At 45.5% G+C, this 24,529-nt stretch overlaps 1 protein-coding gene across 4 annotated transcripts; it reads right to left on the bottom strand.

Moving 5' to 3' along the window:
* Window positions 1-741: 741 nt before the first annotated feature.
* Window positions 742-24,529, bottom strand: UPF1 (UPF1 RNA helicase and ATPase). Of its 4 annotated transcripts, none has more exons than XM_051639396.1 (24): window positions 24,017-24,529; window positions 18,102-18,244; window positions 17,587-17,676; window positions 16,909-17,076; window positions 15,834-16,014; window positions 15,273-15,434; window positions 14,475-14,559; window positions 14,193-14,291; window positions 13,899-14,016; window positions 13,039-13,198; window positions 12,803-12,921; window positions 12,390-12,554; window positions 12,047-12,161; window positions 11,727-11,870; window positions 10,526-10,739; window positions 10,184-10,301; window positions 8,266-8,422; window positions 7,151-7,293; window positions 5,969-6,143; window positions 5,204-5,285; window positions 4,526-4,687; window positions 4,019-4,272; window positions 3,245-3,367; window positions 742-3,148 (listed from the first exon to the last, which is right to left on the bottom strand). In XM_051639396.1, exons 1-23 carry the CDS (start codon window positions 24,239-24,241, stop codon window positions 3,248-3,250), a joined length of 3,399 nt encoding a protein of 1,132 aa, XP_051495356.1. In that variant the 5' UTR covers window positions 24,242-24,529; the 3' UTR covers window positions 742-3,148; window positions 3,245-3,247. The 4 variants fall into 4 exon arrangements, with proteins under 4 accessions (XP_051495356.1, XP_051495357.1, XP_051495358.1 ...); XM_051639397.1 differs by having other exon boundaries at window positions 13,899-14,007; XM_051639398.1 differs by having other exon boundaries at window positions 4,019-4,236; window positions 24,017-24,528.

The raw sequence follows: 24,529 nt of genomic DNA, 5'->3' as shown, positions 1-24,529 counted from the left end.
GCCTGGCAGAGCTGCAGGGCAGGGGGGCTCCTGCAGCAGCTGAGCCAGTTCTGCTGAGCCCCAGGTCAGACAAAGTGTTTCAGAGCTTAGAGCAGGATGTGACACCTGCCCCACACAGACCTCCCCCTCCCCCTTGAGTCTGTGTGTCCTGTACCTGTGGCAGCCTCAAGGCCTGAAGGGCTCCTTGCCTGGTTCCCCAACACACTGGGGGGGTCACTGTCCCCTCTGTCCCCCCACCCAAGCACTAAGGTCTGGGAGCAGCACCAGGTGGGTGACAGCAATGACCGGAGCCAGGCCCAGAGGTCCCAGACATGGGGACCTGCCCGACCAGACCCCAGAGCTGCAGCCCCACACCCCAGGGGGTCTCAGTTCCCACAGCCAGACCCTGGTTGAGCTTCACTGAGCAACCACCTGCAACAGGTAAAAGCCATTTTTTCATCTTTACTGCAGCACAGGGGAAACTGGGAGGGATAAACAATTTCCAGGCTGGACTGGGCACCCCCTAGACCAGCCTTTAACTCCTGCAGCTCCCCCTGCACCCCCAGCCCAGGGCTTAGAATCCCCCCCCACCCAAGGAGGGAAGGGGGGTTCTCACAGTTTCATTCCCCCCCCCCCCCGCACACACCCCACTTTTGTACTAGTCTGTGTTTAAAAAAGAAGTAATAAACTTGGAAGTTTATACAATCAGACTAAGTTTTAATGAATGTTGCATGGTTTCATCATTGAAAGTTAAGGGCCACCTTGAATGCAAGAGCTGTTTATTAATATTTTATTGATGACAAACAGGTTTAAAACAAACTGAGACAAAAATCAAAAAAGAGTTTGAACACCGTGCTAGCACTGATGTCTGGATTTATAAAACTCAGAGTAACTGCTACAAAGGAAAAAACCAGCACAAAGCAGAGGCAAGCATTCCCATCCGTGAAATAAAGGGGTGAGGGGAGAGGAGGGGGTTACATTACTCAATGGATTGCATTGCACAGAGGGTTACAGCTCAAACCTATCAGAAAAGTCTATGTCACTAGGCAGCTACAGAGGGAAGAAAAATTAAAAAGCCCTTCGGCAAATGTTAATAAATAAAACAGTCCATCTCACCAGGAAGGAAGGTGGCCTGTGTCTCCATTCTTTCACATTTTAGGTCTTAAACGCTGGAGGCTTTTTATGAGAAAAGAATGGTTGTTGGTGGTGGATTTTATTTTTTTCCTTTTCCATTTCAGGAAAGTTTCTTTTTGCAGTTGTGGAACAAGGTTGTGCAGGACTGAGCCCGAGGCTGCAGCCCCACCCCGGGTGGGTGCAGCTGTGGGGGCTGCACAGGGGGAGACACTGCAAGAACTACAGCAAATACAGGGCATGAAAGCGGGTCAAGGATCTACAGAAAGGACAGGAATGAAAGGGCTTCCCCCCCAGCTACAAAAAGTGGGTTTTACATCTTTGAAGTACATTCAGATGAGAGGTATTTTGAGTTCCCCCCCAAAAAAAAGACTAGAAACACTTGGAGCCCTTTGGAGTATAAAGCTAAACTTAAGTCCAACTTTAAAAACACCTACGTTAGTGAATCACTCTACTGATCTTGGCCAATTAAGGAGGTAGAGTCTAATTGAGGGATCTGACAGAAATGGGGCTGTAGGAATCTGAAATTCTCTGTGCTGCTTCTAAAAAGGTTTATTAGAAATAAAATGCTCCCAGTGTTCCCATATGACTTAAGACATGGGTACAACTTAGACATTGGATGGCTTCTCTTATGTGCTGTTCTCAGCTCTGACTTCCAGCTCTTTCTCAAGCCAGCATCGATGGCACAAGCCCCGGCCAGGACCTGAAACACAGGCTCTGGGTTTGGTTTAACACCTGAATCTTTCAGCTCTGCATTAATCACCAAAGAAGCCACACAAAAAGCCTAACCCCATTATCTCTAATTAATTATACCCAGCTACCAGAGGCCACCTTCCAACACCTGCCTGCTTTGTCCATTTTTGCCAACCTGCTTCAGTGACATTGTAGAGTCTTGACTTCAAAACCAATATAATCCCCAGTTTCCACTACTTCTTCCCCAGCTCTGAGGGAGTGTCAAGCAGGCCTGTTAGCATCTTTTTTTTCCTCCAGGGCCGAAGGGCACAGGAACCCATCCCCTTCCAAGCACAAAGTTCATCTGACAGAAAGGCTTGTTTTTCACAGAGTAGAGTCCAGACAGTAGCCAATTAAAGCAGACAGAAAACACTTTGAAACCCTCCTCCTGCCGAGCGCGCAGGCTCCTTCCACTCTAACTGCTATCCAAGGTGGGAAGAAGAGGCTGATTGCTGCAACTTTAAATCACACTGAAAGTTCTCAAGGTTGGTGCTCTAATTTAGTTTTTTGTTTTTTTCAACTTTTTTTTTTTTGTAAGCTTCTCAGAACAAGGATCTCCCAGGTCCACCACTAAAGAATTCAGAGACAAACTTCTAAAAACTCAGTGCTCCTTTGAAAGAATCTCTTTAAAAAAACCACCTCCTCACGAAAGACCCGTTCAGAATGTGGGCGACACGATGACACTAGGATTTCAGAGCCAGTGTTGGACAACAAAACCTGCATCTCAGAGTTGAGCATCAGCTGTGTGTGCCACTGGATTTCTGCTGGGCTTGCTGTCACTTAGGAACTCCCTCTCTCTCTCTCAGATACTCTGCTTCTAAAATGTAAACAGTTACTGCTAAAATATAGTACCCCTTTAGAACGAGAACAACTCTGAGATGAGGGTTTTCCTCTCCCCATCTGCTCTGAAAAGCAATGCCCTGCTTGCAAAGAGAAGGATGGAATGAAGTGAAACCTGCTTAAGGCCCTTCTCTCGAGCTTGTTTGACTGGGGGAGCAGGGACTCAGCTGAGCACTCCTTGCAGGGTGAGTTGCCTTCCCCCAGAGGCTCCAGCCAGTCCTCCAGGGCTCTCTCTCCTCTCCGGTCAGTCTCCTTGTCTCAGTGAGCTTGCAGTGGGCTCTCTCGCGCGCTCCTTGCTCTCTCTCTCCTCTCCGTGGGTTGGTTTCTCTCTCCTGTTGCTCTCACACAGTGGTGCTTCAGTTTTAGCAGTGGAAAACAGGTATCCATTTTATTTTATTTTTTTTATTACCCAGAATAAAATGCTGATGAACTAAGCTCCACATAAGCTTAGCTCTTCTTCCTCAACCTGAAAGCAGAAAGGACAGTTGGATTAGGGCCTCTCAGGGTGTTCCCCAGCTGCAGTGAGGGGGGAGGAGGCAGCAGTGACCCTGGGGTCCCTTACACTCTAATACTGTGACAGTCCCGTCACTCCGCCATGTTGATAAGCACGTTCCCCCTGGTAAGTAGAGTCCTGGGACAGCGCCACGTCAATCTGAGACTTAAACTCATCACCAAGGTAACTGTCCTGAAAATGAAAGTGTGTGTTAAGCCTCGAGCTCATCAGCAAGTGCTCCTTTGCAAAGCAGGAGACCCAAGGTTAGCGATGGGCTGAGAAGTTCAGGTTGGTTTGTTTTTTTTTTTAGATCTACTCTCCTTGCTGCAGCATTTCCTCAAATAATAGAATCCCAGACTGGTTTGGGTTGGAAGGACCTCAAAGATCAGGTTCCAATCCCCCTGCATGGGCAGGGACACCTCCCACCAGCCCAGGCTGCTCCAAGCCCCATCCAACCTGCCCTTCAACACTGCCAGGGATGGGGCAGCCACAGCTTCCCTGGGCAACCTGGGCCAGGGTCTCACCACCCTCACAGCAAAGAATTTCCTCCTCATGTCCAACCTAGATCTCCCTCTTCCAGTTTAAAACCATTACTCCTTGTTCCTTACTGGCTGCAGAACAATCAGAGTTAAGGCTCAAGTTCAGTCTGGACATGCGACATTTCCCTTTTCTGCCTGAGTGTAGAGTCCACCCAGTGGAGGAGCAGGGAAAGCTGTGGCCAAGTCATTACAAATGATTTTGGTTCTCATGTTCCTCAGCACTAGGGAACAAGGACACGCATGCACCCAGATGACAGACACGAGACCCAGGAGAAGAGCAGCCTGTACATCAAACTCTGCTTACCTGTGATAATTCTGGTTGGGAGAGCCCAGGCTGACTCATCTGTGATGGCTGACTCATGGAGATATACCCCTGAGTCAGTGGGCCCTGGGAGAAGGGCTGGGACACCACGTCTTGGCTGGCTTGACTATTTGGAAGGTTTGACTGACTAGTTCCAGGAATCCCAAAACGGTTTTTCTGGCGCCCACCACGACCAGTCTTTCCTTTTGGCGCCCCACGTCCTGGAAAAGGGTTCATCCCAACCAACAGTGAGAAGTCTGGCACGTGGAAACATGTGAGAATTCACCATTTCTAGAAAGACTTGATCACTCCCCAAGAGGCAACATTTTATGTGCTCAAAGGGCAGAGCCACCAGCACAGATACGGGCAGGGGGACACTGGAGAAAAGGCAGATTTCTTACTGGAGCATGTAATTATTTATCAGCACTGCTGCAGGAGCAGCCAAAAAACACATTTTCTGGTTTTAGACCTAAAATGTGGCTTTTGAACCATTTCAGCCCTGCTCCCTACCTGCAGCTGGTCCATTAGCCTGGCCAAAGTATCCCGGGGGTGGCATGGGTGGCATCACCAGGTTGAAGGGAATGGGAATGTTCATGGCAGTGACGTGGCTGGGACCAGCACTGATCATCCCAATCTGGTCGTGGGTCTGGAAGTACATGTTGGATGGACGCCCTGGGAGGGGAGGAAAAAGCCACAATGACTTCAGGCATCCTGAATATTTAAAATTATTTCAGGCATCCTGAATATTTAAAAATCAATTCATATTCCTGCTTTTAACAGTAATGGGAGGACCTGTGAGCAGGATAAATCAGAACCAGAAATTAAAAGGACAAACCTACCACGGCCAAGAACCACCATTTCCAGTTCATCATTTATTCCATACTTGAAAATGTCAATACCCATCTAAGAGAGGTTCATCCCCACACAGTTACTCTTCTACAGCACCATCTGAGATTCCCAAAATGCTGATACACACACACACATTGTCCCTTTCCCACATTTTTTACTTGCTCTACAGACTAGTCACACAAAACCCAGGCATATTATCAACATTTTCAGCTCCTAAATTCCCCCTATTTTTCTGTAGTGGTTCCTCAAACATGGTAAGTTTGAAGTTTCCAAGATACCAAATGTCAAGGACAAGTTGGGAAATAAATATTAAGGTGTAAATTTGGACATTTCCTTCACCTTGACTGCTCCGGTCGTAGACAGATCCCGGGATAATGGCCTCCCGTGCATCATACATGGCAGTGGTCATGAAACGGGCCCCCTGGAAGCAGGACAGGACTCAGACAAAGAAAACTTTGCACTGCAACTTATTATTTGGGGCAAAAATCCAGTTAAACTCCAAGGTAAATGCATATTTTACAAGTGCTGAGGCACCTAGTTTCAATACACAGAAAATATCCAACTATCATTTCAACTCTACAAAGACAAGAAGAAAAACAAACCCATTATACAGCCAAACTGGGAAACATTTGGTGAGTTTTCAGTCTACTTTGAGGCTCTGATGACAGTTCTTCCTTGCTCAGTTCCTGCCACTGTCTTTGTGTGTTGGCTGAGAAGCTTCTTCCTGCCTCTTAATACTAAGAACTAAGTATAAACCTCAACCTGCAAGTTTTAAGGCACAAAGCTATGAAGCAACATGCCTCATGAGCCACTTCTACACAGAACAGTTACCTGATGTTTCACTCACCTCAGAAGTTAGTTCCTCATAAAATTTTACAGTCAATAAAGAGCAATCAAAAGCACCAAAAAGGCTTTTACAGAAGTGCTCAACTTTGAACCAGCTGAAGCAGCAACTTACCTGGGTCCTTTTGCATGAATTAGGCAACTAAAAATGGAAAGTTCTGGGTGTGTGAGGTCACTTAATTCCATCCATTTATAACTGATCAATGAACCCCCAACTGCTTCATGCCACAGACATCAGAGAGAGAGGAGAGATCAACTCACAGGGTTGATGGTATTGACCAGTTTCCTGGGCTTGCTGAACTGCATCAGGCTCTCCCGGAGGTTGTTCAGAGGTCCTTCCACCAGGACCTTCTGCTCCTTGTAATAATTCAGCAGGTGATTCCAAAGGGGTTGTTTAGACAGTGCTTTTGGGTTCCCAACAATAATCACTCCATACCTGTACAACAGCAAACAAACCCAAGTTAACTTGGACTAAGAATAAAGCCATGTTACATGTGTCAGAAACGCCTCAAAGTCCATCTCTTTTGCAGTAAATCCAGGCACCCGTAGAATGGTTTGGGTTGAAAGATCAGCCAGTCCCAACCCCCTGCCTGGGCAGGGACACCTCCCACCAGCCCAGGCTGCTCCAAGCCCCATCCAACCTGCCCTTCAACACTGCCAGGGATGGGGCAGCCACAGCTTCCCTGGGCAACCTGGGCCAGGGTCTCACCACCTTCACACTCCAGAATTCCCTCCTCATGTCCAACCTAATTCTCCCTCTTCCAGTTTTAATCCCTCCCCCCTTGTCCTCTCCCTCCCTGCCCTTGTCCCCAAGTACTTCCCCAGCTTTCCTGGAGTCCCTTCAGGCACTGGGAGGTGCTCTAAGGTCTCTAACACCCAACAGAAGCCCACAACAGAAGGTGTAGGAGACCCCAACACAACTGTGTTTCCAGCAGATGATTTCTGTAGTATGACAAAAGAGGAGGTTGCTGCAGCCAGTTTCTCAATCATTGCAAGCTTCCTTTTGCAGGGTTGCCAAATACACCCGTGTACCCAACCACCTTCTACTGGTTTAAAGTTTGCAGAAACCAAGGAAGCCACCAATGTAGGATTGGCTCCATGTGGCCCTTCTCAGTAACCAAATTCATCTTGAGAAGGAAAATGGTAAAAAAAAAAAAAAGCAAACAGCAAATGGTTGGTGGAAGGGATAAAGCAGCATATGAAAGGCAGAGTTCTGTCCTGCACACACAACAATGTGGCAGATTCTAGAAACCACTGATGCTAAATGGTGACACTGATTAGGCTGAGATTGCTCCTGTAAATTGCAGGGAATGTGGAAAACATTCAGGTGGTCAAGGGGCCTGCCAGCCTCAACAGACAGATCTTCTGCTGGCCAGGCTGTCCTGATGCTTTAGCAGAACAAATTATGTCTCTAGAATAAAAATCTGTCCAACTTGACTTCACCTTGCTCTTGTCAGAGCCACATTAAGTCGCCTGGGGTCATTGAGAAACCCTATTCCTTGGTGCTCATTGGCCCTCACACAAGAAAGGATAATAAAGTCCTTCTCCCGTCCCTGGAAGGCATCCACACTTGCAATTTCCACTTCCTGAAACAGAAGAAAACATGTAAATCAGGGTAGCACAGAGCAAAACACTTATGTTACCAACAGGCATTACCAAATGCCTTGGCCATGCACCAGTAGTTCCCATCATTTGACAAAAATGTTGTTATTTTTAATGACAAATGATTTGGTAATTCCACTGGTCACTGGTTTTCCTAAAGCAAAACAGCCTCAGTTGAGGACAAATTACTTTGATATTCATTGCTTTATGGTTCTCACATTTCCCCAAAACTGGCATTTGCACTATGGAAAGCATCCCTTTCCTAGCTATGTGGCCAAAAAGACCTCTCACTAGTCCAAAACCTTGTAATAAGACAGCTCCAAATTAGCACTGCTGCTCCCAGCCACCAAGAAACTTGAATCAGAGGGACAGATCGTTCCTGGCAGAAAGCACAAGTATTTCCACCAAGTTCTCCTTCAGTGAAAACACTGAGTTCTCAATATTGCAACACAGACTATATTAAACATACAGCCCCCTTGTTTGTAGCAACAAATTTTCATGTTTAGTAGAGGAGTTCCATTGGTGGGAGGACATCTTCCCAAGCAAATAAATAGTATGACCATCAGAATTTATGGAGCTTGGTTTCCTGCACGTCCCTTGGCTTGATGCTTTTATCTCAGAAAAGCTTTTCCACAGCTGCAGCACTCATGACCTCTTCCTTCTGTGCCTCAATGAGTCCCCAGAGGATGGACTCACTGAAGCCCTCCTTTCAACACAGACCTGACCAGAGCTTTCTTCTTCAACTGCCCAATGGCTCCCCTGACACTTGCTGGCATTTGCTATCTCTTAAAACTCTTCTCCTTGATCTATTTTAACCACAATTGACTAAAAACCTCAAAAATTACTACAGAATCAACACAGACCGACGCCTGAGCAGCCGGGCTGAAAGTGAAAATATTGTCAAGTTTCACAGTATCTGACTTTTCCAGCTTCTCTGCATCCCAGTGTTCTCATACCTGGTAGAGCTTGGTGTGCAGGGAGCCACTGAACTGCATGTACTGCACCAGGTAGGATCGCTGCCCTTCGTAAGGGGTAATAATGCCAATCTGATCTGGTTTGGCACCAGCTTTCAGCAGCTTTGTAGTTATCTTCTCCACGTTGGCAGCTTCCGTCCTGGAGAGAGAGAGAGAGAGAGCATGGAACGGTTTGGGTTAGAAAGGACCTTAAAGATCATCAGGTTCCAACCTCCCTGCTCTGAGCAGGGACACCTCCCACCAGCCCAGGCTGCACAAGCCTCACCCAACCTGCCCTTGAACACCTCCAGGGATGGGGCAGCCACAGCTTCTCTGGGCAACCTGGGCCAGTGTCTTCCTACCCTCATGGTGAAGAATTTCTTCCTATGTCTGACCTAAATCTCCCCTCTTTCAGTTTAAAAAACCATTACCCCTCGTCCTATCACTAAAATATTTATCTAAGGAGATAATTACCTAAGGAGAATCAAAGCATCAGATCTCAGTTTTTGCAAGTTAAGGGGCCTAACACACTTGAACACCTGTGCTGTGCTAGCTCTTTGTCAGAAAGGCTCCTTCAAGAAAATGATCCATTTTACACTGCTTGAAAACATTGATTAATTCAGCTTAAGCTTTGCAGGAACATTCCCCATGGCCACCTCTTGACTCAGGTCATGCACAGACATTCTCAGCCAGAGAAACAGGGCAAAAGCCAACATCTCACAACAAAGTTCTCAGAACAAAGCAAAAAATCTCTCCTTACAGATTATCTCCCCCTTCTCAGGCCATCATTCCAAACTGGAACTTCTCAGCAGGGTTAAATGTACATGTGTACTTTTATGAGAGAGATCATTAAAAATGTCCCAGCCTGATGTGCAAACAGACCCCTCAATTGCTTTATGTTTTAAATACAGAATGTTTTTAATGCCAATCTCCCTGTCAGTCAACCATTGTGCCACTTGTTTGTGCACAACCTGGTTTCTGCATTCAGTCTTGCACATGCTGTTCATAAAGCAGATTAAAAATATCACAGCAGTCATTTTCCCTAAGCTGGTCTGTTTTCCCTTCCAGGCACATGAACAAAAGGAGCAAAATGTTTCAAGCTCACTCTTCGAAAAAGCTGGAATGTGCAGAAAAAGGGGATAGAAAAATCAAATTCCCATCTCTTTCACACCTGCACTAAAATTTCAGAATCTGCATCAGGAACTACTGGAATTCTGGCTTCAAACTGGGACTTGATCAGCATTTCCTGCTGCAGCTGCAGTCAGTGCATTTGCTGGCCTGAATTCATACCACAGATTAGCCACTTAATTGTCCCATGCTCCTTATACTAGTAGTGAAGGAAAATGGACACCTCCACAGAACAATTCAAACCCACTTAAGCTCTGAACTGCTCCCACTGGAGATGCCTTTTGCTCATCCTTTACTGTAACAGGAGCCCAAAGGCAAATCAACTCTGCAGCATGGCTCAGCCTGCACTATCCTTGATGGCAACTTTCATTAAAAAAGCACCAAGCAATTTCCATTGTAGTTAACAAGAAACAGCATCTTATTAACTTAGGAGCAGTGCAGAGCATTGAGAGCCAACAGCACTGAAATACTGTACCCCAGCACAAAACACACAGCTGCCACCTCTGTAGAAACAGGAGGGAACTCCTCTTAGAAAGCACAAGCCTGTATTTACCTGTTATGCTTTTATTCAGCTACAGTGGGTGCAGAATACAATTAATTTTGTGGCAGAGATTCTGATGGAGAAATGCTTAGATATTTGGTTTTCAGTGGGGAGTGTGTACTGCACTTTCACTCATTGTAACTGCGATGTCACAGGATGATCAACAGACTCACTGAACAACCTCTCTTATATTTGAGATACACTGCAACAAAGTGTCTTAAAATAAGTTTATACCTCAGTGTTGAATTTTACCTGTTCAAGTAAGAGGTGCCTGAGCTGGCAATTTCTTCCTGTCCTTGTGTAACGTAGAAAAACATGGGCTTATCTGGCTGAGGCCACTGGAAATCAAACCCTTTTTTCACACGGTCAGCTGAAGAGCACAAAAACCAATAAACATTACCAAGCCAGCACTGCTTTGCTAACTCATTTTCTAGCAAAGCACCTTAAGACCCAAACTGAAGTGCAGCGGCACTTCGCTTTTAGAGCAAACGCATTAAAAATACTGATGGAGAGGCAAGAATCCTTTTGATCCTTCATGGAGGGGGAAGACAACAACAAAAAAAGGCAATTAGCAGGAGTGCTGCTCTTGCTGACCTGCAGTGACCCCGTTCTGGAGAGAGCCCTCGTAGAAGATGTTGGAGGGGAAGGCGCTGAGCGCGGGGTGCATGCGGTACTGCACCTGCAGCCGGATGGGCCGGATCCCCAGCACCACCAGCCGCTCAAACAGCGACTGGGACAGCCCGGCCTTGGCTGCTTTCTTACACATCACCACAGGGCCCAGCTGGCAGTGGTCACCCACGAGAATGAGCTGTGGAAAAGAAAGATGGGAGGTGGTGAAGTTTTTTTGGTTTTGTTTTCTACGATTTGCACAATAGCTAGAAACGGTATCTGACCTATGAGGAACTAATCGGTCAGACTTGTAATAAGCTTCAGATCTAAACTTAAGGCTTATAAAGCTCCAGTGGCAACTACCATGGGAAATGGAGCTCCTGGAGAGAGTCCAGAAGAGGCCATGGAGATGATCCAAGGGCTGAAGCAGCTCTGCCCTGGAGACAGGCTGGGAGAGTTGGGGTGTTCAGCCTGGAGAAGAGAAGGCTCCAGGGAGACCTTAGAGCAGCTTCCAGGGCCTGAAGGGGCTCCAGGAAAGCTGGGGAGGGACCTGGGGACAAGGGCAGGGAGGGAGAGGACAAGGGGGAATGGGCTAAAACTGGAAGAGGGAGATTTAGATGGGATATTAGGAAGACATTCTTGGCTGTGAGGGTGGTGAGACCCTGGAACAGGTTGCCCAGGGAAGCTGTGGCTGCCCCATCCCTGGCAGTGTTGAAGGGCAGGCTGGATGGGGCTTGGAGCAACCTGGGCTGGTGGGAGGTGTCCCTGCCCATGCAGAGGGTGGGACTGGATGATCTTTAAGGTCCCTTTCAACCCAAACCATTCTATGATGATGATTATGAACTTTTCAGCTGATCATCTTCAAACAAAGCCTTAGCTCAGTCTCCAGATTGTGGCAAACGTGTTCTAGGCATAGATTGTGCCATGAAACAGAAAACTAGCAGGATTAAGGCAAAATAAAGTAATTTAAAACTATATTATGGAAATGTCTTCCATTAAAGGAAAGGAGTTTGTATCCCTACATGCCTGCAATGTGAATGCTACTGCTTGATGCTGCTTCCACTATTTATAAAGCCCCTTGCTCTGGCAGGGAGCATTGGACTCCACCTCCAGAGGTCCTTTCCAACCCCTACCATTCCATGATTCTATGATTCTATTTCCTTTGCTGACACCCCGTGGCTCCTACCTGTTTTGCTCCCAGGACAACAGGCACCATGCATTCTGGCTCAGTAGCCTGTGTGCTCTCATCGATCAGGATGGAGCGGAACTGCATCTTGGCCAGCCTGGGATCCCCAGCTCCCACACACGTGCAGCAGATCACGTCTGCGTTCTGCGACAGAAACACAACTCGGATCAATCAACAGACAGTACCTCTACATGGAAAAGTATTCCATACCATTCCAGGATTCCCCCCAAAAGTGGAATTGTGCTCTGATCTCTACCAGCACAATGCCCTAGAAGCCTCAGGTGGCAGGAAGCAGCCTCCAGGCTGCCATGGATCCTCACCATCAGCAGCTCGCGCTCCGCTGTCCGCTTCAGGGCGCGGTAACGCTTCTCATCGGCAGATGACAGCTCCCCTGTCTCATCCTTGAGCTGCTGCAGTTTCTGCAACTCTGGCATGCTGCAACAGAAAGGAATTTTGCTTTACAGCCTAATTAACCACTTGGTGGGGTTAATTAGAAATGGTGGAACCATTTCTTGGTGGGGTTACAGTGGAAGCACTTCTAACACTAAATACAGGTATAGAACCAAAAATGTATCACATCTTACAAAGTTAAACCAGTTGTGTCCATCACAACACTTTATTTGGGGTGTTTTAATTCCCCTGCTCCCCTCAAGCATTGCTCACCTGTCCATGTTTCTGATCTGGTTGTGCAATGCCAGGAAGGACACGGGGGAGTCAATCGCCTCGCGGCTTTTCGCGCACAGACGAACCACCTTCAGCCCAGTCTGATGGATCTTCTCAGTCAACTGGTCCACAGCTATGTTACTGGGGGCACAGACTAACACAGGCCTTGAAAAAAAAAAAACACCACAAAAATTAAACCTCAACAAGCTGTAAACTTTTTTTCCATTAGACTTGCAATAAAATAATGTGTTATGACATCTGTCCCCTAAAAATACACCCAGGGAAGAATCTTTTCTGAAATAAGCACCAGTCTTCTCAGAAAAATCACTTCCAGTGATTTTACTTTTAAAAGCCAAGTTGATTCTTTGACCATGAATAAAGAAACCTATTATAAAAGAGAGAACAGCTCTTACCCATTGCCCTGTCTAGCCAGGTGATAGACAATTGTGGCTGATGTCACTGTTTTTCCAGTACCAGGGGGACCCTGAATAAGGCTCAGAGGACGTTGCAGGACAGTCTTCACTGCATAAACCTATTAAAAAATGGTATTACTATTTAGCATTCCATGCAACAGGAAGCTGCAAAGTTGTTCAACCTCTATTTATAAATCCTCTCTCATATATATATAGTAAAAAGGAGATGAGGTTACCTGAGAATGGTTGAGATCAGGAAGTCCTTGTGCTGTGAAGCGCTTTGGCAACTGGCATTTGATGATGACATCTTCCACCTCATGACCCAACAGTTTGTGGTAGATGTAGCCAGACACTGAGGTCTCATCCACAGCAAATGTTTTTAAAGCACTTTGCATTCTGAAATGAGGGAAGGGCAGGAAAAAAACCCATCAGTGTGATCTCAAATCAAGCTATCCACAAGTGTCCCACACACAGGTTAATCAGACATCAGGCACAAATTAAAATACACTTGGGGAACAGACAACAACGGGCAACACCAACAGAATTAAGAGGCTAATTAGACTCTGAGAACACAACTCCTGTCTATCTGCATGTGAATATTACCAAGTATATAACCAGAAAAATCTGCAGAGAAAGACCAGCCTTTGACAGAGTCTGCAATAAAAAATTTAGGTGCAAGATTTGGAGAAAATTTGTACTCAGTGCATCTCTTTCAGGATAAACTCCCAACCTCACAAAATGCAGCACATGTGATGCCCACTGAGCCCACAGCCAATTCGGATGCCTTGAAATCCCAGCTGGTTAAAGTGATTCAAAGTTTAGGAAGACTAATTAAAATCAGAGAGCACTTCGTGGTGGAGCAGTGTCCAACTGACAGCTTGATGGCACCCAAATTAACCCCATTTTTAAACAAAGTCGGGCCTGCTGCTCTGTGAAGCTGATGTTGTGTTCCCAGACCCCCACCATTCAAATGAGATTCCTGCTTGACAGTGTCAGGAAACCATGTCTGGTTCAGAAATGCCCACTGAAGGTCAAGGAAAACACACACACCAAGTGCCCCCAGTGTCTGCCAAGTTCTGAAGTGGTTTCCCAGTACCTGTCAAATGAAGTTGACTTCCATACAAAATCCACTTGGAAGTTGTGAGTCACTTCCACAGGTGCTCCAACGCTGCTCCTCAGCTCAATGGCAATCTCATCACCATAATCTGCAGAACCTCGTTAAGTAGTAATCTGTAGCAAACATCTGAATTCTATTTTTCCCAATTTTGATTTTTTTAGCAGACCCCGGTGACGAATTATAATTATCTCAAAATTACTTTGATACACCTGGTTTCTCAGAGGTTTCAAGCTGTAATGAAGCCTTCCTGAAGGCTCACTAAGTAAAGGATACTATCAGGAACTTTGATAACGTGACCAATTCCTTTCCACAAAGGGGCCAGGTCTCCTTTATACCTCAGGCAGATCTCATCTCCTTGCATAAGACGCATATCTACAAAGGAAGGCAGAAACTCTCAGAATATTCACCAAACCACCATCATCCCCCAACACAAAAAGCTTACAGTAATGTCTTATATTCCAGGCCAGATCACCACAGCTCTTTAAACACTGATGTTATTCACCAGGCATAAAAAAAACCCAACCCAGACAAAACATACAATCAAGCTGTCATTACCTGAATCAGTCTTTGGCAGAGTGAAATAAGCAATTCTTTTCTTGTTCAAGCCCAGGTCCCATCTGACTGTGATGTTATCTTGGGTCTAATGGTAAAGAAAAGGCATCTGTTATGTTCTGAAAGAGCTGTTTGACAACTGCCCTCCCTGTCCTGTGCTTCAAAACACTGCAGAAATACAAAACTTGCTGTTCCAGTGTCACGCTATAGACAAATACCTGTAGTTATTCTTAAGGTCACCCCATCTGCAGGAGATAATTCTGTTCTAGAAAAAAAATTACTTAGTTAATGAGAAACCAAGTCCTAATCACCACCTGCTTTTTTCTCTCTCCCCTACCTTTAAGACACTCACTAAGTGGGGCTCTGCACAGCCTGGTCTCATGGGAGGTGTCCCTGCCCATGCAGAGAGGTTGGAACTAAATGACCTTTAAGGCCCCTTCCAACTCAAACCATTCCATGATTAAGTGCTTGCATTACCTCCTATGAGGAGAGCAACAGAAAAAGGTGGCCAAATTGCACAGTCCTATGGTAGGATTTGGTTCTTGGAAAGACAAACTTTGAACACAAAGAAGAAAGAAGTTCCTAAGTGTTTTATGTTCCGTTTTAAATCCTCAGCTTGAGGACTTTTCTTTCCTCCCTGTTGTCATACATCACCATTACTACTGTAACTACTACCCTGTAATAAAGACACATTTCACTTGAGCTTTCCTTCTGTGCTGCTACCAGCAACCCTGTGTTTGATACTAAAGAAGTGGTCAGAAGCAGCACCCCCCCCCAACAGGTTTATTTCAAGCCTATCACCTGAGACTCCTTGAGTTTCTTGTCATAATCTGCCTCCAGCTTCACTAGAGGCCCAAATATATTTTGGTATTGATAAGCATCTTCATATCTAAGCAGGACATGCTGTGGCTCTTCATCTACACCAGGCTTCTCCAAGTCCTCCAGGGTTGCAGATGGATTTTCCTAGAATTTAAAGCACATTTTGTTTCAAGTTTAAAGCATAAACTAGTGACAATCCCTCACTGTGCAACAGGACTGATAATATCATGCTTTACTACTACAGGAAATTATATCAAGGTAGAATAGCAACCTATTAAAACTGATTGAAAAGTTGTTTTTTCAGATTGCAACTTGAACAGAGATGAGTAACACAAGGGTGAAACCTTCCTACTTGGATAAATGTTCTCCTGAATCTTTGATCAATTCCCAGCTGCATTGCTTGTCAAGTCTGCAGGATTTAAACCTCACATGATTTATGTTCCTTGCCTTACACAGTTGCTACAACAGCCTTGTCCCTCCTTCATAAAAACACAAAAGTAACACTTGGTAAAACATAACCAGGACTTGAAAAGCAGCACATACCTTCCAAAGTTCTTCCAGCTTGTTAATCTGCTGAGCTGTGATCTGACGTGCTCTCAGCTGTTCCTGCTCAGAAGGAATCTTCACCAGCCAGGAAAGGAAACAGCGATCTTGGATAAGAGGCTGCCACTGTGAACTGTCCCAATTAATATCCTTTAAACTGCTCTGACTGGCACATGGCTGCCTGCACAACCAAAACATTGGGGAAAATTATTCAATTAGACAAGTATAAGAAAGTCTCCTGTGTGAAGTGTATAATTAGGCTTATCAAGCTGTTAAAACAACCCAAGTATCTCACTTAAAAGGAGAAAACAAAACCACTCTAGGCTGCTGGGCCAATTATTTTTTTTTAGTTCCTTTATTTGCCATTTCAGCACCACGAAGGCTCAGCATCCTAAGTGTATTTCTTGGGCACTTCTAGAACTGAAATTTTCAGCATCTAAAATGTTAAATATGATACCTTTGAAAGTGATTACAGCCCATTAAGAGGATGCACACATCAGAAAACACTGGGGATACTTCCCATCTGTTGTTTAAACAAACAGAACTCATTCCATAGAAACACACCTTCTGCTGTCAAGCACAAGGTGACAGCATTTAACAAAATACACACAGTTAGAAAATAATAATTTCTGACAGAACCTATCAGAGAACAAGTTCTGATTTACTGCTGCCTTCAAATGATTCTATGAGCTGACAGAAAAACATCCTATATAACAGAGTCCCTACTGCAGGAAGGCTCCAGAGTAACTTCCTAAAACTTCCTTCCTTCCTCAAAATCTGAAAACTGCAGTTTAGCAAAGAGGAAAAACACCTTCCTTCCAGTAAAAGCTGCTTCCTTTGGGAGAAATACTTTCCTGTAGCACCAAGATATTTGCCCACACAGCAGAACATTTCTTTATTTGCGTTATCTACTCACATACAATCCACAAAGTCTACACAATCATCTAAAGGAAAAATGGTGGTAAATTAGAATAAAAACTAGATTCTGGTAGAAAATGAAAGCAAGTGTTGTCCTTTAGCAAGAAGGTTATGCAAGAGAGTTGACACAGACATGCCAGCAAAGGCATTCTCTCACCTGCACAGCAAAACAACCACAGAGTCTGCCTTGGCTGGAATAAAGCCAAGGAGAAACACATTACGACACCCACAGTTGTAACATTCCAAGACAGTCTCTCCTAGAGGTCCATCCTTATGGAGAGTCACCTCTTTGCACTTCGCTCTCACAAGGTGATTAACAATGTGGCTGAAACGAGAGAGGACAGACATTGATATTAATTACCAGGAAAATCAGATTTGTCCTATCTTGATTTATCAGCTCAGTCACTAAAAGACACAAAATCCTTTCACACCATGGCAGACATTGGCAAGATCCTGTTCTTTTCATCCAAAGATACCGCTAAGACAAGTTCAGTGGTTTCCCAGTGCATTAATGCTTTAAGGTAGATGAGCATGGAAGAACAGGAAACATGCAAAGAATTATCTTTATGTTATTCCATCAGCTCTGCTGTGCTTTGGAGGAACACAGGATGGGGGACAAAGCAGCCAGCTCTTGTCACAGGAGTGATTCAAGCTTTGCTGAGGTCAAGGTCTAAGCTGGTAACAGTGGCAAAGCTGAAGAGGAGGCTGGAGGTTCACATTTAAATCACTAGACCTCGATTACCACCAAAATGTAAGCCACAACCATCACACCACTTCAAAGCAACACACCCCAGAACAAGCCTGTCAATGCTATTTCCATCATTTGACTGTTTACCTGCCAGACGTGTTCCCACGCCCATTACAGAACCACTTCTTGCTGGTGTTACAATAAACCACACAGGCAGGGTCATGGATACCACAGTAACTGGAATGCAAAATGGAAAAAAAAGGAAGTGATTGAGTACTTGATTACTGGAATATTCAAATACAAGGTCTAGTAGAGTGCAAAAATAAGGGGAAGTAAAAATTAGAGAACACAAGTGTTGGTGCATGCAACAAACACAAGCTCAATTTCTGGTTTGAGGCTCAAGTGTTTTAACATTTCCCACCATCTCCACCTTGGGCTGGTTTTAGCCTTCTGCTCCTCAAAGGATGTCCAAGACCTGCTGCAGGAGGCAGCTCTTTGTCTACACAAGAGCTCACCAGAGGGCACCACCTTCCTTCCAGTCCATGGATGTGTCAAGGAAGCTGCTCTTTCAACCCCACAAAAACCCTTTCAGCTCACAGCTTTTGCTCAAAGTGCTCCTGTCCTCTGGAAATAAAAAGCCTGCAGCAAAGGTTGGGTTGTACCTGCAAGCATGCACGGGAAGATCCTTTGTGTAATAGGTATCCTCTTCATCTTCTTCAAAATTCAACTCTGCCAGAAGCTGGCTGGTTTTAGCCACGTTATCATCCACAGCTCCATTCTGCAGGATCCCATCAGGCCCATTAACCTGGAAGACAAGGTCCGTGCCTAAGTTATACAATCAAAATAGACTCCAAAACAAAGCCAAGGACAGCAATCCCTGCTCCTCAAAGCAAAAACTTGTCTTTAATTTAAACTCAAAAGGAAAGAAAAATGCTCGTAAGAAACAAACGAGTTATATAATCAATGCTTGCTTCATTAGCTGCTATTTTACAGGATTATTTAAAGTTCAGCTGGTAAGCAGAAAAAAGTTAAAAGGAGATTGCTCTTCTGCACATTTCCCCAGTCTTACACAACACACAACTCCACTGAAACAATTCCAGCAACAATCAAACAGATTTTTCAACCTTATTTCACTCCAAGCATCTACCTGCAGACAGCATCTTTACTGTATAAGACTTTCCCCACCTATTTCTGCTCTTCTCTGTCCACCAAATCAATGTTTTACCCCCTCCCAAGACAGGAGAAGCACAACTTCATGGCACTTGGGCAACAAAGCAGGTAATCAAGAAACCTGTTATCATATATAAGCTTAATTTTAAAAGTAAAATTGTGTATGAAATAACTGGGTTTCAGCAGTGTCTGCCTCTCAGACAGTACTGCTTGTTCAAGATGTACTGACCACACAACACACTGACTAAAAAAACCACACTTGCAAAATACACCAGGTGACTGACACTATTGTGTTACTTTACATTTGTTTTAGCTATGACATGATTTCCTTTAAGAAATGCAGCCTCTTGAGAAATTAACCAAAAAGACCACAAAAGTGCATCAAAACTAGCAAAGCAGCCCAGGTTTTCAGGGCAGAGCCCCTGTGCTAACCCAGCTCACTCAACCCAGGTGTGCTGCTCTCCCCAGAGCTGCCCTGTCTGCCAGACCCACGAGGTTCTGCAACATCTGGTGCTATGTCAGCAACTCCTGCACACCAAGTCTTCCTGACATTAAAAATAACTCATTTTTGGCACTGCTGAGCACAGCATGTTTACCATCAGGAAAAAGTAGAAATGTCACAAACCAGGTTTTGGCAGGGCTAGTGCAGCCCTTGCCCCTCAGGCCTCCCAGGTGCTTTTGGTTTAATTCCAGCCACGGGGGCTTCAGCACCTGAGCTGCCAGCATCCTACATCCCCACCCCCCATCTCAATCACCTGAGTCTTTGACTTGTTCAGCCAAAATCTTGCTAAAACCTGAGCTAAGCACACCATCATCATGTTAACTGGGAGTGGAAAAAGGTGGTGAAGGGCCCACCCCAGGCTGCAATGATTAGCACAATATTAACAAGTATTTGGGCTGAGTGCTGCCAGGTGGGGTTCCCCATCAGAGGAAAATCACCAGCTGTGTGAAATACCCAACTGTTTCTTCATGTATTGAGTTAGGCAAGAGAAGTATTTCTTTCTGAGAATTTTAACTAGCTAATAAATCAGAGCACAGGAATCACTGAAGGGCCTTTGTCTATCAATGCGTTATTTTAATAACTTTTGCACTTGGACATTTAATGCAACTGATCTGGCTTCTGTAACTTAATTCTCTGACAAGAGATGAGAATTGTCCACAGTGAGAACACTAAATCTGTATTAAAAGACAGTTGATAAAAATAGCTGCTGTAGCATTTTAAAGCTGTAACTTATAAGCAAATCAAAACAAGCTCACTTCTCTGAAAGTCTCACTTAGATCCCACACCAGCTAGTTTCACTACTGCACATTCAATTTTAACAGTCAATTGCAAGAGTTCAAAATTTTAAAATAATTGTAAACCACTTCACACTTGCCCCCAGCAGTAAGGAACTGGACTCAATGACACAAGCTTTGTTTCATTATCTTCACATGAAATGAGGTTGCAAAACCCAATCTAAATGGTATGAGTTTTTACTGATGTTACTTCCAAGTCCTGGCTGTTAATAGAAAGAATCAGCCAAGAGGAACCATCAGCACAGGATGTGCAAATAAAGGGGAGAAGGGGGAAAAAAAAAGCCCAAAGAAACTGCAGCAGCAGCAACCCATTAGTGTGATGAACCCAAATCCAATCCCTGTGTAACAGCATGTCCACAGCTGTTTGAAGAGAATTATCCATTTTAAGGAGATAGTACCATTTTACAGAAAGATGACAGTAACCTGTGGACTGGTTGTGAAACAGGTGGTATTCCAAAGCCTTACATTCATCTCAGTTTTATAAGCACAAATACCAGGCATTCACTGGTGCATGTCTCAGTCTATTCCAAAGAGCCACAATACATTATTATACACACCAGCTGACAAGTTTCATCAATTTTTTGGGGGGATGCTCACAGAAAAAAAAAATAGGTTACTGAATGATACTAACATTTTAAAGCTTTTTTTATAGGCAGAAACCCAAGAAACTACAACTGCAGCAGGTGACTGTGTCAGTGACACCCTGGGGGAGCTCATACCCTTTCAGAGAGGCAGCAGGAATGAAGTCACCTGTTACCAGGAGAATCCAGCAGGAGTACCAGGCCTTGGCAGGCACACAACGAGGAAGTGACTCAACTACTGTTGTAAAACCTCCTGTGATCTTAGCTTATGTGCATATATATTAAAAATCTGGCACCATCAACTGTTGTATAAGGGGTGTGTGTGTGTTTTCTATTTTAAAAGTGTTGACTGAAACTTCTGGCACAGCAAGTTTAGCAGCTACAGCAGTCTGAATGCTGAGGTGCTCTGAAACCATCACCAAGGTACTGGTCTGTCCCTCCCTCCTTTTTTGCCCTCTAAAATACTGGTTGAACAACAACAGTAAAGAGCCAGGGAACTGGCCTACAGAAAACTAAACCAGATGATGTAACTTACATACTGGCCTCCACTGACCATGCAAGAGTCCCCACATAAGGGGTAACAGTTTTTGACAGTAGTCCAGGTTAACACACCCCAGCCCCACCAGGAGCTGATCCACAGGTGAAGCAGCTACAGCCACTTCAGTCTACTTTAAAGTGGCTCACTTCAGGCTGCAACAAGAAAAATAATTGCAGTTAAATACAGATTTTGCTAGTAAAGTTCTCCTGCAGTCCAATCCAACGTGGCACTGCACTTCAGACCTGCACACAGAGCTGTGTGCTCAGATAGAGACCTGAGCAACAAAGAGCAAGTCTCCTTTTGCCAAAACAAAAAGTCTTTGGTAGAACTGGAAATTAAACCCAGCCCCAAAGTCTAGACCAAAAATTTAATAGCTGACCCAGCCCAGCTAACACATTAACACCTGGTCCATGCAACAACTCCCTAGCATCATAACTAAGTCCTTGCCTGGAAAAGTGGAAAAATAAGGCAGAAATCAGTTTTTGTCTTAAAATACTTAGAAAAATCTGTTCCCGGGCTTGATTTTAATTATGTTTAAACAACAGAAACAGTTTTCTGAAGAGCAAGTAGTAGACATTGCTTCTGCACTGCTGAACTCTTGCTATCTTTTGTCAATTGAACACTAATCAATTTTAATAACATCCTCTTAAACTATTAGTAAAATATATAGTGGGAAAGGAAGCTCTTCTAGACTGGCTAAATCAATCACATGTTCTTAAGAAATTAGGTGCTCTGCATTGCTCAGCTCATCTTTTTAAACACTAGAACACTAAAAAGACACCAGAATATGAAACAGCAGAGTAAAAGTGCACAGATCCAAATAAACATAATTTAGTCATGGTGCTTTAATTACAATAACAGTGACAACATTTCATGAAGCAAAATGTATGGCATCAATTTTGGGTCTTAGAAGCTATTATTTAGTATGTCCACTGCCAAATAATGTAACAAGTTTAAATTATTTGTTGAAGGCAGCAACACTTTGCCCAGAATCTTAAAAAAAAAAGAAAAAAAAGAAAAGCCTCCTAATTGCTGATCTTATCACTGGTGAGACCGTTGAAAGGTGCAAGTCTAAACAGATCCAGGGATTTGGGGGTTGCTGCTCTCTGACTCAGGAGGACACTGTGCTTATTTATTACATGTCTGATGGTTCTTGTTGCAAAAAACCCCACATTTCTGCAGCCAAGAGAAAGACCAGGACCCCTGGCAGTCTGTGGAAACATCACAAACACAGTTTAAAATAAAATTTAAAAAAATTTCTTCCTTCTTGCCAGGACAGATGGTTGGAGACATTAGTACCTGAATGTGCTCTCCAGATTTTATTATTTTTTTGTTACTTCAAAGGCTTTTCAAACATGTTTAAACAAAAAGAAGAAATTAATCCTCTTGTCTTTTTGCTTAGGAGGCTTATTTTGGGGTGTTTGTTCTTTTTCTGGCCACATACTCTACAAGTTCTGGAACAATCACAACCTATTAAAGCTTTGAGACTAAGACTTTATTAAAACTGCCTTTTTAATCAATTAATCTATAGTCTGACTGTGCACAGACATGATTTTACTACCACTGCTTAATTATTCTGACATTTCATTGGTCAAACTAAACACTCAACCTCCCGAACCTAAAAATGCTGCAACTCCCCAAACCCAAAAGCTGTAAATAAACAGAAAATAAACAACCAGTCCACGGGGCCACATCTCTAAGTCTGGTTTATAAACACACTGACCTGGAGCAAGTCCCCAGGCTGGGGCTACACCCAGGCTGAGCACTTCCAAGCACAAGAAAGTCATTTAATTTGTCCCAGGATAAACCCAACGTAGCTCAGATGGGATAATTCCACCTTCAGTCCTGCCCTGCACACCTGTGGAGTCTCCACACCTGGACACTATGGCCTATTTCCAGTTTGCTTCCTTCCCTTCCCACAGCTCTAACATTTACAGACCCCATGCAACAGGTTTTTTTGCAGGGAAAGGGAAAAAAAATCAAGCTCACCCAAACTATGTTTGCTTCAGGATTCAAAACCTATCTCAAGGATTTCAACCCCTCTTTAAAATTTACAAACATGTCAGTGCCAATAATAGCCCTGCAGAACTTTTTACCTAGATCTAATGAAACTCTGCAGAATATTCCATGAAGTGGACAAAATGCTTTAAAAAAACCCCACAACTTAAAGAGCTCTTCAGGGTTTTGGTTTGTTTTTACAGACTCAAGATGTAGCACAATGATAGGCAGTATCTTCATTTGCAATGCTTTCTTTGAGCACATAATCCTACTTCCCTGTTTTCTTTAACTTTTGTGAGTTGTTAAATAAATGCCATTTAATTGTCGTTTATGTAGCAACCACCAACAGGCTATTTTTTTTAAAAAAGTCATCTGTTTTTAAGTTATGAGGAACCAGACCTCTGAACTTACACCCCAGGCTGTCCTGACTGTCACTCCCGTACAATCCCAAAACAAACCAACCTAGCAACCATGCAGCAGAAAAACAGTAAAATAATAAATTAAAAGCACGTCGTGCTTTTGGTCCTAAGGAGAAAGAAACTCCAGGCAGGGACGCAAACTGTCCACAGCACTCCACTTTCGACGACCAGAAGACTACCGACTGCCGCATTTATTTTAAAAGAAGAAACGAAACCGAAGCGACATCCAGGAAGGTCTCTCATTTCTTGCTCCGCACCAGAAAGCGGCCCCAACTGTCACGCTACAACCGCCGGCTCCACCAGCAGGAACCGGCTGCAAGTTTTCTTCGGGTCGCGCTGTCCCCGGGTTTCCAGGGCAGAAAAACGAGCCGCCCGGGCCCCGCTCCCGCTCGGCGGGCAGCCCAGCAGCCACACGCGGCTTCCCCTTCCCCGCGGGGAGCTGCCGGGGCAGCGCCCGAGCCCGCAGCCCGCCCAGGGCTCCCCCGCGCCGGCCCCACGGCCCGGCCCGCCCGCCCCTTCCGGGCCCCCCCGGAGACGCCCCGACTCTTCCCCCCCCGCCGCCCCCGCCGCCTCACCTGGGCTTCCAGCGGTCCCGGCGGGCCCTGCCCCGCTCCGGGGGGCCCTTGGCCCTGTCCCGGCCCGGCCTGCCCGGGCCCGGGCGGGGTTTGGGTCTGGCTGGGGAGGGTGAAGTCGGTGAACTCGAACTCGGAGCCCTGAGTGTCGGCGCCGAGCAGCTCGGCCTCCTCGGTGTCCAGGAAGGTGAGGGTCTGCGAGCTGGGGCCGTACGCCTCCACGCTCATGGCGGCGGCGGCGAGGAGAAGCGGCTCCTCCCCACCCCCCCTCGCCGGAGCCGGCCGGGCCTCACCTCAGGGAGCCCGGGCGCCGCGCTACGCGAGCGGCGGGATCCGCCGCGCGCACCAGGCCGCGCGGACCAGCCGGCCACCAACGAACGCGCCGCCGGGCGGCTCGGGCGGCCTCACGCGGCCGGAGCCAACGGCGGGAGCGGCGGAGGCGGGCGGGGAGCGGCGGGAGCGGCGGGAGCGGCGGGAGCGGGGCCCGGGGCTGCGAGCGGGGCCGTCCGGGCGCTG

The sequence above is a fragment of the Apus apus genome, chromosome 24, assembly GCF_020740795.1.
Source record: "Apus apus isolate bApuApu2 chromosome 24, bApuApu2.pri.cur, whole genome shotgun sequence".
Taxonomy (NCBI): Eukaryota; Metazoa; Chordata; class Aves; order Apodiformes; family Apodidae; genus Apus; species Apus apus.
This window is presented reverse-complemented; position numbering and strand designations above follow the sequence as displayed.

What these genes read in the sequence shown, in the direction of transcription:
- UPF1 (XM_051639396.1), bottom strand. Translation starts at nt 24,241, where the DNA reads ATGAGCGTGGAGGCGTACGGCCCCAGCTCGCAGACCCTCACCTTCCTG. An exon ending in GTGGTTGTTTTGCTGTGCAG is followed by an intron (nt 16,015 to 16,908) that starts GTGAGAGAATGC and finishes TTGGTTGTGCAG; the next exon opens with GCAGCCATGTGCCAGTCAGA. An exon ending in TTGTCCTGGGAGCAAAACAG is followed by an intron (nt 10,740 to 11,726) that starts GTAGGAGCCACG and finishes TCTTTTCCACAG; the next exon opens with CTCATTCTCGTGGGTGACCA.